Raw genomic sequence first — 14,258 nt, 5'->3', positions numbered from 1 at the left:
CTCAATTTTTTCAAGAAGTTTGATTGCATTTGGGTTCTCACTAATATGTGACTAAAAATCATAAACTGATTTCACAAAAAGCTATCGATCGGGAGAATTTTTGTCTGCTTTACTAATCAAATTTAACCAGGAAAACAATCTCGCACTAACGTAATATTGTTTTTATTAATTTATGGGCGGCACCAAAAGGAAAATCTTCCCAAGATTTTAAAATTGTGCGAATTAGCATGGCAATTTGGGCTCATGCAGAAAAAAATTCAAAGGCAAGGCTTGTTTTCTGAATCTTTTGAGTCTTCTCTATAGTTGTTTCCGTGTCAAAGAAGTTCAAATACATGTCCAAACTTTCACTGAAATCAGTTTTTGTTCCAAAAATTCCATATTTGGTTTTGTATTGAAGAAATCAAGGCAGAACTACTTTGATTATGCAAATGTATTTCAAGCAGATATCGCAAATGCCCTCTTCCAATGAAATTGAGACCCCTGAAAATGAAACTCCTGAAATTTAGACGCATGAAACAACTGATCCACAGCCAACTTTCTCCGCGCAAATTCCATCGCCACGACCAACAGCAACTGGTGAGAACAGAAGCGCAGTTGTGCTAAGTCTCCGAACTAATGGTAATGAAAACAACGAGAAAACAACAACAACGAGACAACAACAAAGTTATCAAGGCTACGATAGAAAAGGAATCCACTATCAAGGTGTCTCTTGAAAATTCAGGATGAAGTGCAAAAAACTATGGTGACTGCAATCTAAAATGCTCTTGTAAAAATGCAGAGTGAGCTACAGGACGAGCTGGTGCAACAAATTAAGAGCGCGGTTAACAAAACTGCCCTCAAAGCTATGGCCCATACTGAAGAGATGGAACAAAACAAAGATGGAAAATTTGCGCATCAGTGGTATCTCTGACGCCACATACATTGACCATAATGGAACAACTCGCCCTGAGACATCTCAGACTAGCGTCCATAAAGTCGTCGAACTTGGAATATTCCTTGAAAGCGAGATAAACGAGCAAGATATCTCAATTGCGATAGACTCCCCTCAAAGAAACCTGGCCATAGACAATTGATTCTGCCATTCTCGAGGCGTATTACAAAAATCAAAATCCTTCGAAACAAGAAAAAAATCTAGCCATAGCAGCAGAGACGAAAGACGTTAACATTCACGAAGAACTGACGGCCCCACGTTCGCGGTTGTTCAACATGATGGAAGCTGATCACAGGATTGAGTCACTGCGAACCAAAAAAAGCAATATCTTTACACGGAAGAACAAAAAGGTGGAGAAGACAAGCAATCTCTTAGATGGTGGCCATCTTCTCAACCATTACTTCAACGACGACGTTCGGAGTTGTTCTTCACAGCAGCATTTCCTCTTCCCACAAAGACACCACATATGGAATCTAAAATCAAAGTCAACTCGGTGCTCACTCCTGAATAAAAATTATGTCGGGTGCTACATTTTAATATTCGTTTTCTCAAGTACCATTATGATGAGTTGCTTCTGTTTCTTTGTTCTTTAAAAGTCAAACCGACTGTCATCGCTTTAACTGCATCTTGGCTGAATGACCGGGACCATATAGACTCAATATCATTTCCAGGCGTCAGCAAATTAATAACCAAAAATCGACAAACAAGAGGAGGAGATATAGGCCTACTTGTTTCCGAAAGCGCTTCGCCTGTTATAGAGGACTCTGCTGGAGTCACAATTGAAATCCTTAAAGTGTCTATCACCTATGATAATCAAATTTGGCGATCTGATTATCAGCCTCCTAGCTCAAAAGCTGCCGATTTCGTTGAGTTCGACTCATTAATAGAATCACAATGAATCAGTAGCTGGCAGTAATCGGGATTGGATTGTCTTGGCTGATTTTAGCATCGACATACTTCAAACATCTGCTCTTTCGAATAGTTATTTGGATGTAATTAGCAGCCATAACTTCCAGCAAGTCATTCAAAATCCAGCTAGAAAACCAAAAATTCTTCTTCCTTGCTCGATCACATCTCACCGAATATCCAATCTTCAAAAATAAAAAATTCTCGGAGTCCTCTATAACAGATCATTTCCCTGTCTTCGCTGATCTTGTTGTCAATAGTAAAAAGGATCCAACTTCGAAGGAAGTTGGATCCTTTTTACTATAGACAACTTCTATATCCTTCGAATATAGAAAATTATCGGATATTGATAACCTAGACAGGGTAAACTTCGAATTGAGAGCGTGCATTATACATAATGCGGTAAACATTTTTGCACCCCGGCATCTTTTCAAGAGAAAATCTTTACAATCAAGCCCATGGATAACTAATTCACTTGAAAACCTTGTGTCGAAGCGCAACCGTATTCGGAAGCAAGTTACAAGTCTATTAAAAACTTGGTTATGAGATCAATTCGATCTGCAAAGAGAAAATATCATCCAACGCAAACTGAAAAGAGTATGGAAAACCCCAAGAAAATTTTCGATACATTGAACTTGGTTATGGGCAAAAAAATAAAACCATTAATACCAACCTGAGTTTTCCGTCAAAGGAAATTTTGTTGAAAATGATGTTGATATTGCTTCAGTATTCAACGAGTTTTCTCTGGAATGGTCCGCAGCTCTCGAATACTATCGATCACCGCGATCTTGTTGCTCTCGATTAAGTTGATTTTTCAATGGCATTCAAATCCGTAACCTCTAGCGAAGAGGAAGAGATATCAAATTCTTTGCGCGCAAAAACTTCCTCTGGTGTCGACGACATACCCACTGTGATTAAAATATCAGGAAATGTACTCAGCGGTCCTTCGGTGAATTCAATAAATGAACATATTCGCTCGGGAACTTTTCCCGCTGAGTTCAAATGTGCAAATCTAGTGCTGCTACACAAAAATAATCCCAACAATCATCAGCCGATGTCTTTGTTTCCATCTGTAAGCAAAATTTTTGGGAGCGTTTTATACAATGGATTGTTAGACTACTTCACATACTTTAATTTGTGCTTTTGTAATCAGTTCGGGTTTAGCCCTAAAAATTCGACTGTAGATGCGTTAGTTCATATTACCGAACCTATTAGACATGATTTGACGCATGGCTATGAGCTTCCAGTTGCCGTATTTCTTTACTTAAAGAAAGCATTTGACAAGGTTGATCATTCTATACTAATAAAAAAAATTAGAATCATATGGAATTTGCGGTTATCTTCTATCCTGCCTGTCGAGTTATTTAGAAAAGAAGTCACAAACTGTTAGGGTGAGGTCCACTATCTCTGCAGCTCTTCTACATAATTGTGAAGTTCCACAGGGGTTTCTTCTCGGACCTCATCTTTTTATCATCTACATCAATGATTTGCATCACGTCTGTCAAAACTCTAACGTATTTCATTTTGCTGATGATACTTCCGTCTTGTTTGACATGCGGAATAATGACACCAACAGTGCAAATTGTGAACTTCAGATTATCAATGAATGGATGAAATCAAATAAAATTCTTTAAACCAGAACAAGAGGGAAGTAAAGTTATTTAAAAACCATTTCGATTGTTGCCTCAACTCTGAAACTCTTCTTTCAGATGAACCAACTATTTTTCTACAGTACAGAGGCAGCCTGACTCAAAGCTTTGCAAGAAAATTGAAGAAACAATGCGCGTGGTTTTTATGACGCGAAAATTAAGATCATGCATCCCCACCCTGAAATCATTTTTCGATAGAGACATGAAATCCCACGTGGTATATAAATCCCACGTGGAGATTAGTGATAGATGTGGATCCATCTATGTTGGGCAAACAAGCCAACATGTTACCACAAGGATATCGGAACATCAAACGAAGGATTCACAGGTAGGTCAACATCTTGTTGAATGTTGTGGCGCCACAAATGACATTGAAGCGAAAATTCTGGATGCCTGTCGGACAGTAGAGAAGCTAATGACAATCGAAGCTATATACATCACAAAGCTGAACCCGGCACTAAATACGCGATGAATATAGGGGCGGGAACTCACGCTAAATTATTAGTTAAAATCATAATTTTGATTGAAGATACATAGGACAAAAAACATATTATGCATGCAAAAACGAAGTTTGCAAAACCCCCACAAGAGGTATAATTAGGGCTGGAGCAATTTCAGAATTACCCTAGAAATACAAAAACATGGCATATGTCGAAAAATCCGGAACAAGAATGTTTTTGAAGAAATTTATAAGAGAAGTAAATATGAGTTCTAAATAGACTAAATATTGAATATAGGAAAAATTATTGACTGATTTTTTTAAAATAGTTCCTAGAAGTGTTTTAATTGTGGTCTCAGACAAATGTAAATACATATTCATTTTATCCATTGAAATTTACTGAAACAATTTTAGCCTGACATTTTAGCCGGAATAAGAATGTTTTTAAAGAAATTTATGAGATGTAAACATCATTTGTAAATAGGCTAAATATTGTACACAGGAAAAATTATCGAATGAAATTTTTAAAATAGTTCCTAGATGTGATTTAATTCTGGTCTCAGACGAAAGTAAATACATTCATTTTATCCTTTAAAAATATGTGAAACAGTTTTAGCCTGACGATGAACGTAAAGTTCGAAAACGTTTGTTTTAAATATCGGAAGTAATTTTAATTTGACAAATTGGTTTCTTTTAAATCTTTTTCAGTATCGAGTGTAAAATATTTAGAAGTCATAGTTGATAAATATTTGAAGTATAAGTCATATTAACAGTTTACACCGCTCTATATCCAAGTTGGTTAACTTGACTTATTCGATGCGTAACTTTCTAAATAAACAAGACTTGCTAAAATTCTACAATGTGTACATCAAGCCTAAAATGCAGTACGGAATTTTGGTGTACGGTTGTACTTCAAAATCGGAACTGAATGTGCTGAAGCTTTTGCAAATTAAGTTGATACGAAGTATTCGTTTTCTACGCAAATTCGATCGTGTTGATTATCTTTTCGAATTGCATAGAATCCTGCCTAAGCATAAACTTTATATGTATAATACACACATATATATATATATATATATATATATATATATATATATGTATTATGATGTATATATGTATTAAAGCAAACTTAAGCAAATCATATATATATATATATATATATATATATATTATATGATTTGCTTAAGTTTGCTTTAAGATAGTATAATAAACTTCTGACGATGAATTTGTAATCAATCACATTTTCCATAGTCACTATTCCAGGAATGTACGCTCGTCAAGCGTTCACATAATATCAACTTTCAAAATGAAAGGGCAGTTATCCTAGCAATCTATTGCTTATAGGGGTGCAAAACTTTTGAACTCCATTCATGAAATGGTCTTATATGATTGTAATTTTTCCTGTGACAATCGAAAACAACATTTTGTTCATTACTTCAGGGACAATGTCCTATCATACGACAATGAAAATGTTGATATTGTTTTTGCAAAATTTTGATTTTTATCATTAGATCCTTGCATATCCTGCCTAGAGGAAAACCGCCTGCGTTGGTCCGTCAATGCCTGTTTTAGCCCTGTCTACCTTTAGGTAGATACCTGGTGCTAATTGAGTGCATACTGCTGTAAGGAGGGGCAGGAATATGCAGGAAAAAGATGTAAAATTTCAGTTAAGTTTAGCGGTCAAAAAGTTCCGATTTCTTTCCATTTTTGTTTTTCTTTCATTTTCTGTCTCTGTCATATCTAGGAGAGTCAAAAATCTCTTTGTTCTCTATTCAGGCGGTACCAAAAAAGCATGGACTTGCTTATTTACAGTCCCACTTGGTGCTTTTTATTTCATTTAATTTAAAAAAAATGTTATTTATTTAACATTAAGGAAATTAAATTATTACTATTATTATAATTAGTATAGCGACCAAATATAGCAGAAAATTTCAATAAAAACTATTCCAAAATGGTAGTGGGCCAACTCTGGGGTAGCAAGTCCCACGCATAGCTATAAACATTGACACTAAAATAGAAGAAAATAGTTTAATAAAACGGCGCGCGTTTCGTTGATTAAATAAGTTACTCGATGCAGAAACAAAATAAGAATAGATTAAAAAATTATAAACATATAATGTACAGCATAAACTTAGAACGAATCAAAACGTTCCTCTGAGAGGATGAGTTACACATGAGTTATCCACTAGCGATCTCGGTTTTCGTGGCAATTGTATGCCCCAGGCATATGTTGCAGCTTCGCATGAGCGCAAAACTGACCGCCGTTCATATATAGTCAATGCCATCTATGTAGCTCTCCTTTTGTTTTTTTGCTGATTTTTGAGGCAAGATCTCATTACATGCAAAGACGACCGGGCGGCACCTCTTGTGCATGCGCAGTTTAGCATCGAGAAAATTCTGTTCGACCTCTAAAACTCTGCTCATATATAGGCATCTTGATTTCTCATGGTAACTGAACGCTCCATTGACATCCTTTGGGCTTGGTTTTGCTTGATGTTTGAAAATTATGGAAATCGAAGAACGTCCTTGCAAATCTGTTCTAAAACTAGCCGTTAGCTTCAATATTAATTCTCGACTCAACGTCAAATGAGTTTATGTTACTCACAAAGGTTTTTTCGATTTGTTTATGCTATATTACATGATTTGCTGTCCCTTGCAACAAGCTCAAAGTCGTCAGCATATGTGAAACTGCTTGTGTTGTATATGTAACTATTGGGACCACAAATCCTGCGTACGCATTACGTTTGGCACTTAGTTTCAAAAACGCCAATGTGTTTCATTAAGAAATAGAACGCTTTTAGTACCTTGGAGCACATTTTTTCAACATAAGTTTCCCAGTTCAACTTGGGAGACATTGTAATGCCAAGATCACTTCGCTCGCTTTGGTACTTTATTTTTTGTGTTCAGGTTTATCTTGACGTTTGATTTGTTAGAGATAGCACTCATCGTTTCTTTTCATTTTATTGATCAAACAACAATTTTCAATTGGTTTTATGTCACGTTACATATTCGCTGTTGGTTCACACGAGCTTAAAGTCATCGGCATAACCGAAAGTGCACAGGTAGCTCATTAACAAAGATGAACAGAATTGGCTCAGCAGAGATCTTTGAGGTACCTCAGTTGTTACCTCCAGATAGGGCTCACGGGCAGTGCTGCCCTTATCCCGCCACATTTAGGTCCCGAATAAGACCTCTCCATTGCTTTCTGTTCTGGGCTGTTTCCTTGCACAGGTCGAACCATTCAGTCTCCCATTTCTTCGCTGACATTTTCGGTGGTTTGATATGCTTCTTTACTTCGTCACGAACGATTCTTCGCCAGGTCTTGCGTATGCCGCCTGGGGGTCTCTTCCAGTTATCGCCCTTTTCGAATTCGAGCGCTGCGTTTGGAATTTCGGACGGATTCATTCGGAGGACATGCCCTAGCCATCGCAAGCGTCTTGTTTGGATCGTCGTGGCAAGGGAATCACATTTTGCAATGGTGGTGATACTTTCAGCGGGGAGGTCCTGTCCTTTGTGGAGAATACGTCGAAGACATCGATTTTCGAAGGATTGCAAACTGTTTATATCAGAATTTTTTGCTGGCCAGCTCTCGCAACCATACAAGAGTACACTTCGTACGCATGCCTTGTAAATCTTCACTTTTACAAGCTGAGGGATGCTTCTCTGGTTCCAGATGTTCTTAAGGTTTTTGAAACTACCTGCAGCTTTGCCTATCCTGGCCTTGATTTCAGATGTTACGTTGCCGTCGGGCTGTATTTTACTTCCAAGATAGGTGAAGTCTTCAACACGTTCCAGTTCTTCGCCGTAGACGTGGAATTTCTGATTGATGTCCTGGGAGCAGAATTTGGTTTTGCCGACGTTCAGGTAGAGGCCGACTGCCGCTGCATTTCTGGCTACGTTGTCGAGTAGCCTCTGGGCGTCGTTTCCATTATCATCCATTAAACAGATGTCGTCTGCAAAATCGAGGTCGGCAATTATCGTGTCATCCAGAGACACGCCTACGTTGTCATTGCGGAGGGCTTCTTCCATTATCCAGTCGATTGCGAGGTTGAATAGGAAGGGGGCCAGGATCGAGCCTTGCCTGACACCGCTGAGGATAAAGGATCGTTGTTACCTAGTTTCTTACAAACTTTGAGTTTTGCATAATGTTTCTGCTTGAGACGTGAATTCATTAGATTCACTAATCAGGCTGTAATCTTAAAACTTTTTAAAAATCTCGTCACTTTTTACACGCGACGTTTATTTTGTCAAAAGAAAACAATTGGGTTTCATTTAGGCTTTAAACAGCATTTTACAACATAACCGGCGGATTGCCGGAAAAAAGCCGCCATAGACGCTTGTGGCCTTCCATGAATTGAAACAATTAAAGAAATAAGATAGAAATCTTGATCACCAGTCCTTTAATAGACCACTAGACTTTTTGGTTAGATTTGGATTGCCATTTTAATGAGACACATACACCTCAAGAAGGAAAAAGCCCTAATGCAGCTTTTTCAAAATCAATATTCCAAATAAAAAACTCAAGACTCTAATACCAAGAATTAAGGAATATACGTTTGGCACTACTTCGATGCACACTATTAACCTTCAACTAGTAAATGCTCATAGAACTTATAATTTCGTAAGCGGGTTCAGAAGTCTTTTTGAGTGAGCTAAGTCACGCAGTTGACCTAAACGCAGAATCAATGACGTCACGCACACAAATTTTAACTGCAGAGCAGTAAAAATCACTTAAGTTGAAAAAAGCAATGCCAAGAAGTCCGCTCGTAAGAATCATCGACGGACATGATGCACTAAAAAAACCACGATGTCCCTTATAACAACCGCAATCGCTTCGCGGCTACTGATCATAACAGTAGTAATTATCCAAACTAATGTACCATTGACAGTTTAGGCTTGTGTCGTGGCACTAGGGTTAACATCCTTTCAGTGGTTGGCTATTTTGACATTCTGTATTAGATTGCAGTTGCAAAAAAGACCAAGTAATCTATAGCCATATTTGTGATTTTACAGATAATATTCAACAGTTGGCTGAAAATTCGCTGGAAATTTTTACTTGGTTTTTTGTTTGATTTGTTTATTAGCTCTACTTTTCTGCTATTTGGATGATTACCACAATTCTGATTTTTACTGAACGGAATATTGAAATTATTATTTCCTAAGAAAAGCAAAAAAGTAGATCATGTAGCTCTATATGTAACGACAGAAGCAGATTGAGGTTTACAAGCCATTTCTATTCCCAGTTATGTATTATCCAACTCTGTAGTTTTCTCTTGAACTCTCTCAATCTCATTCCTTTGTTTTTTTTTGAGGAACCAGCCTTGAGTAGTATTTGTAACTATTGGGACCACATATCCTGCGTACGCAATAGGTTTGGCACTTAGTTTCGTAGGTTGGTTTCTTGGTTTATGTTTATTAGCTCTATTTGTCTGCTATTTGGTTGATTACCACAAATTTGGTTTTTACTGACCGGAATATTGACATAATAATATTCTAAGATAAAAATCAATAGAAGTAGATCATGTAGCTCTATATGTAAGGAGAGAAGCAGATTGAGGTTTTGAGGCCATTTTTTCCCATTTATTTAGGATCCTACTCTGTAATTTTCCTTTAAACTCTCTCAATCTCATTCCTTTGTTTTTTGAGGATCCAGACTTGAGTATTATATGTAACTATTGGGACCACATATCCTGCGTACGCATTAAGTTTTGTAAATATTTTCGTAGACACCAAATGACTCCTTTTAGGATATAGAACGCTTTTAGTGCCTTAGAGCACCTTTTTCCCAAATAAGGTTTCCAGTTCAACTTGATAGCCACTTAATGCCAAGATCGCTTCGCTCGCTTCGGTACTTCATTATTTTGTGTTCAGGCATATCCTGGCTGGTTTTGACTATTGATCGGTAAGTGATATCACTTGTTTTTGTTTAAATTCATTTTATTGATTAACCATCAATTTTCCATTTGTTTTATGCTGTTTTACATATTTGCTGTCCGTTGTAATGAGCTTAAAGTCGTCGGCATAAGTGATCCTGCACAGGTAGATTATTAACAAAGATGAAAGAAGTAGACTCAGAAGAGATCCTTGAGGCACCCGACTGTTTACCTACAGTTTCTGACTTACAAACGCTTAATTTTATCGCTTGAGACATGAATTCATGAGATTTACTCATCGAGCTGTAATCTTAAAAATTTTTCTAATCAGGATACTTTTCACGCGCGACGTTTACTTTGTCGAAAAAATTGGGTTTCAATTTCGTGTTGAACCAGCATTTTCTATAACAAAAGTTAATAGTCGTGGCGGTAGAGTTAACAACCCTTCATTGGTTGGCTATTTTTACATTCTGTACCAGATTGCAGTTGCAAAAAATTCCAAGTAATCTTTAGCCATAATTTTGATTTTACAGATAATAATTAACAGTTGGCTGAAGCATCGCCAGAAATTTTCACCTGCTTTTTTGTTTTAGTTTGGTTTATGTTTATTAGATCTATTTGTCTGCTATTTGGTTGATTACGACATTTTTGGTTTTTACTGACCGGAATATTGACATAATAATATCCTAAGAGAAAAGCAATAGAAGTAGATCATGTAGCTCTATATGTAAGGAGAGAAGCAGATTGAGGTTTTGAGGCCATTTTTTCCCATTTATTTAGGATCCTACTCTGTAATTTTCTTTTAAACTCTCAATCTCATTCCTTTGTTTTTTGAGGAACCAGGCTTGAGTACTATATGTAACTATTGGGACCACATATCCTGCGTACGCATTAAGTTTTGTACATATTGTGGTAGACACCAAATGTCTCCTTTTAGAATATAGAACGCTTTTAGTGCCTTAGAGCACCTTTTTCCCAAATAAGTTTTCCAGATCAACTTGATAGCCACTATAATGCTAAGATCGCTTCGCTCGCTTTGGTACTTTATTATTTTGTGTTCAGGCATATCTTGGCTTCTTTTGACTATTGATTGGTAAGTGATAGCACTTGTTTTTTGTTTAAATTCATTTTATTGCTCAACCATCAATTTTCCATTTGTTTTATGCTATATTACATGATTTGCTGTCCGTTGCAATGAGCTTAAAGTTGTCGGCATAAGTGTTCCTGCACAGGTAGATCATTAACAAAGATGAAAAGAAGTAGACTCAGAGATCCTTGAGGCACCCGACTGTTTACCTACAGTTTCTGACTTATAAACGATAAGTTTTACATAATTTTTTTGCTTGAGACATGAATTCATGAGATTTACTCATCAAGCTGTAATCTTAAAAAATTTAATGATCTGGATATTTTTCACACTAGACGGTAAAATTGTCAATAAAACAACCGAAAGTCGCGCGAATTGCTCTCAAACGAACGGTGAGCAGTTGGCTTCGTCAGTAGACAGCTGCGCGGCTTAGGGAGGCCACTTTTTATCTTAATTGGGGTGGGCGGGGCACGGGGGAGGAAGGAGGCTTGTACGGGGTTACGGGCGGAATGTGGAGTGGGGGGAGTGAGGCGAGGGGGGAGCAGCAACCTTGCGAGAGTGGTCTTTGGCTGCAGGGGGCTATTACGGCTTGAACGATATGCAGGGGTGTGAAGTGAAGGGGCTGATGTGGGGGGGGGGGGGGGGGGGGGTTTGTGCTGGCGGGTGGGGGTCAGCCTCTAAGAACAGCCCTTCACACCGTAAGTATAAGTCTCCAAAACAGTTTCTGTGAATCGCATACTTGGAGACTAGTGAGCTGATATGCTCTAAGAGAATTCCCGCTGGGCGCTACCTGTTCAGCCCGTTTTTGAGGGCGAAAAGTCAATGGGTCAGAAGAAAATTCGGTCAAGCGAAAAATCGCATAAAATAGACCAACAGGACTAATATAATTGCTCCAAACTTCGGTTGAGAGCAATTAAACATTAAACTAGTTAAGAAGAACATGAACCCTCTTCGTTTTTATCAAATGATAAATTCTAAGCTAAATTTAAAATATTCATTCTTGTGTATTTCATTGTTTATACTCAGAAGCCCAATCAGCCAAAGTTAGCATTCAAATTAAACGAGGCTCCACAAGAGCATGCGCCTTCTTTACTGGCATTTGGATTCTCAGCAATTCTGAAAGCAGATCTGATTAATTCATCTTGGTAATCCAGCAAGCTTCCTCTGACAAAATTGATGCTCTCGGAATCCACTGCCACAACACACTTTCCGTTATGTTCAACTTTAACATCGTCGTCATTTAGACTCTTGTCCATTTCGAAGCAGTACTGAAATCCCGAACATCCTCCGCCGTCGACAAATATTCTCAAAAAATACCCCGATGTACATTTCTGTTCCAATTTTTCAATGCTCGCCTTCGTTAATCTCAAAGCCGGCTCAGCCGACGCACTCAACCGTTTGATGCCACTCCAACTTTTAGGAAAAACGCGACTAAGCATCGTGACATTAGCGAACTGAAAAACTTTTTCAACAGAGGGAATTATTCAACAGAGGGAACTTTTCAACAGAGGAAATTAGATCAGCACAATGAGCGGGTTGCATCAGCCATTTTTTTCAATATTTTGGAACTCACCGTTAATTTTTCGGATCAGTTCTGTAAATATTTTACATTTTCGTGATTATTTTAAAAAGACCAAATTAGTAAACAGCGCTGTTACCATGAAACTTGAAACATGGCGTGAATTTAGAAATAGAAATTAATCGTTGTATCTGATGTTTATTTCTTCTATGCACCATTTTTGCACTAAAAATGCTGTCTTCTTTTGTCTTATAAATTTATTTGCACTTTAAAGAATAATAATATTTCAAGCTTCTGGGTTATAGCTTAATTCGCACGTCTCCGTCTTCAATATTCGCAAAATACTTCACGTAGAAGATAAAAATCAGTGAACCAAAACTGTCCCCCTGAGGCACGCCATGGTAAATTATTTCAGTCCAACAAGGGGGATCGGCATCAACTGTTCTTCGCACAGTAAGTGTTACAGCCTCCGACCTATTAAACAATTTTTTTCGAGAGGATATGAGGGAAGATGAGACATGAACAATGAGAAATGGGCTCTTTTCCCGTTTGTGCCCCAAGTACCTTATGCAACTCCAGTTACATAGCACATTTTCCGAAAATATGACACGTGCGTCTGGGGTTGTAAATCGTATAAGTAGTAAGTAAGAAAACAGTACACCCTGACTCACTTTTTGGCACTTTTCCTCCAAACATGTTCGATCATGCGCGCGGATGAAAAGTTCTTGGCAATTATTCCCCATATGTTAGGATTGTTGCCTGGATATTTAAAATATTCAGCTTCACTCACTTTTTGAAAAAAAACAGGTACTCTCGTTGTTTATTGGGAAGATTTATTCATACTCCGTGATTTCTTGTTTTGTACTCAGAGGAAACGAAAAACCAAACAACCATATTCTTTTAACAGACAGCTTGGAACTCTTATTTTGTTTTATTTGTAAAAATGAAAAAAAAAGAAAATGAATTAATAAAGCAACGTTAAGAACAAACAAAACTAACAATAAAGATTTTAATAATCAGAAACGGACTTCTGTTTTAAGTCACTGCTAAGCTTTAAAAATGGACCAATTTAACACTACTTTTCCCTCAGCATCTACGTACATCTATTTGTGCTGTCAGGGCATCTCGATATTTCATGAAAAATCTGGACAGAAAATTGCTCTATTCCACTCTGCTATTATAGCTGTTATTATCACAATAAGCTCCTGCGCGCGAGTACTCGCAGGTTGTATCTCTTCGACGTTACTTCTTGAAACTCCCAGCCGGGGTGGAGTTGGGCAGCTATCCCCTATTAGAGCTGTTATTGTCACAAAAAGCTTCTGTGCGGAGCAGTCGTAGGTTGTTTATCTCCCCGGCGACACTTCTTGAGGCGATACTTCTGTCAACCGAAGTGAAGTTGGGTAGCTTCCTCACAACTCAGCGCTTGCTGCACAAGTTACTTTTCTGCAGGCGGCTCTTCATCATTGGATATTTCTTCATCATCGGACTCAGTTTGGGAAGTTTGCTAGAAGCCAGGATTAAGTGGAGAATAAGAAGTTTCCTCAATCTCGCTATACAGTTGTTCAGTTAAATCCCTGAAGATTTCATTTATTCATCTCAATATAGGCTTTTTCCAGGGGCTGTTTTGCCGTTTGACAGGGCACATAAAATTCAAATATTTTAGATTATAAGAAACGTGTAGAATACCAATACTCCTTTTCGAGTCTAGAAAAACTTGTGATATAAAAATAATAAACTGCGAACTGTAATGGACACTTGTATAAAACTAACACTCCTATTCGGAAATACTACAAATAAAAATAAAACCGACAATATATTTGTTGCGAGCAAGCAGACGATGGCATTTTTTTGGGA

At 37.7% G+C, this 14,258-nt stretch overlaps 1 protein-coding gene across 1 annotated transcript; it reads right to left on the bottom strand.

Annotated features, from left to right (window-relative positions):
* Nucleotides 1-11,919: 11,919 nt before the first annotated feature.
* Nucleotides 11,920-12,324, bottom strand: LOC142334915 (iron-sulfur cluster assembly 2 homolog, mitochondrial-like). Its single transcript, XM_075383243.1, has one exon. The coding sequence runs from the start codon at nt 12,322-12,324 to the stop codon at nt 11,920-11,922; it is 405 nt and encodes a 134-aa protein (XP_075239358.1).
* Nucleotides 12,325-14,258: the final 1,934 nt, after the last annotated feature.

The sequence above is a fragment of the Convolutriloba macropyga genome, chromosome 2, assembly GCF_964194025.1.
Source record: "Convolutriloba macropyga chromosome 2, txConMacr16.3, whole genome shotgun sequence".
NCBI lineage: Eukaryota > Metazoa > Xenacoelomorpha > Acoela > Convolutidae > Convolutriloba > Convolutriloba macropyga.
This window is presented reverse-complemented; position numbering and strand designations above follow the sequence as displayed.

What these genes read in the sequence shown, in the direction of transcription:
- LOC142334915 (XM_075383243.1), bottom strand. Translation starts at nt 12,324, where the DNA reads ATGCTTAGTCGCGTTTTTCCTAAAAGTTGGAGTGGCATCAAACGGTTG.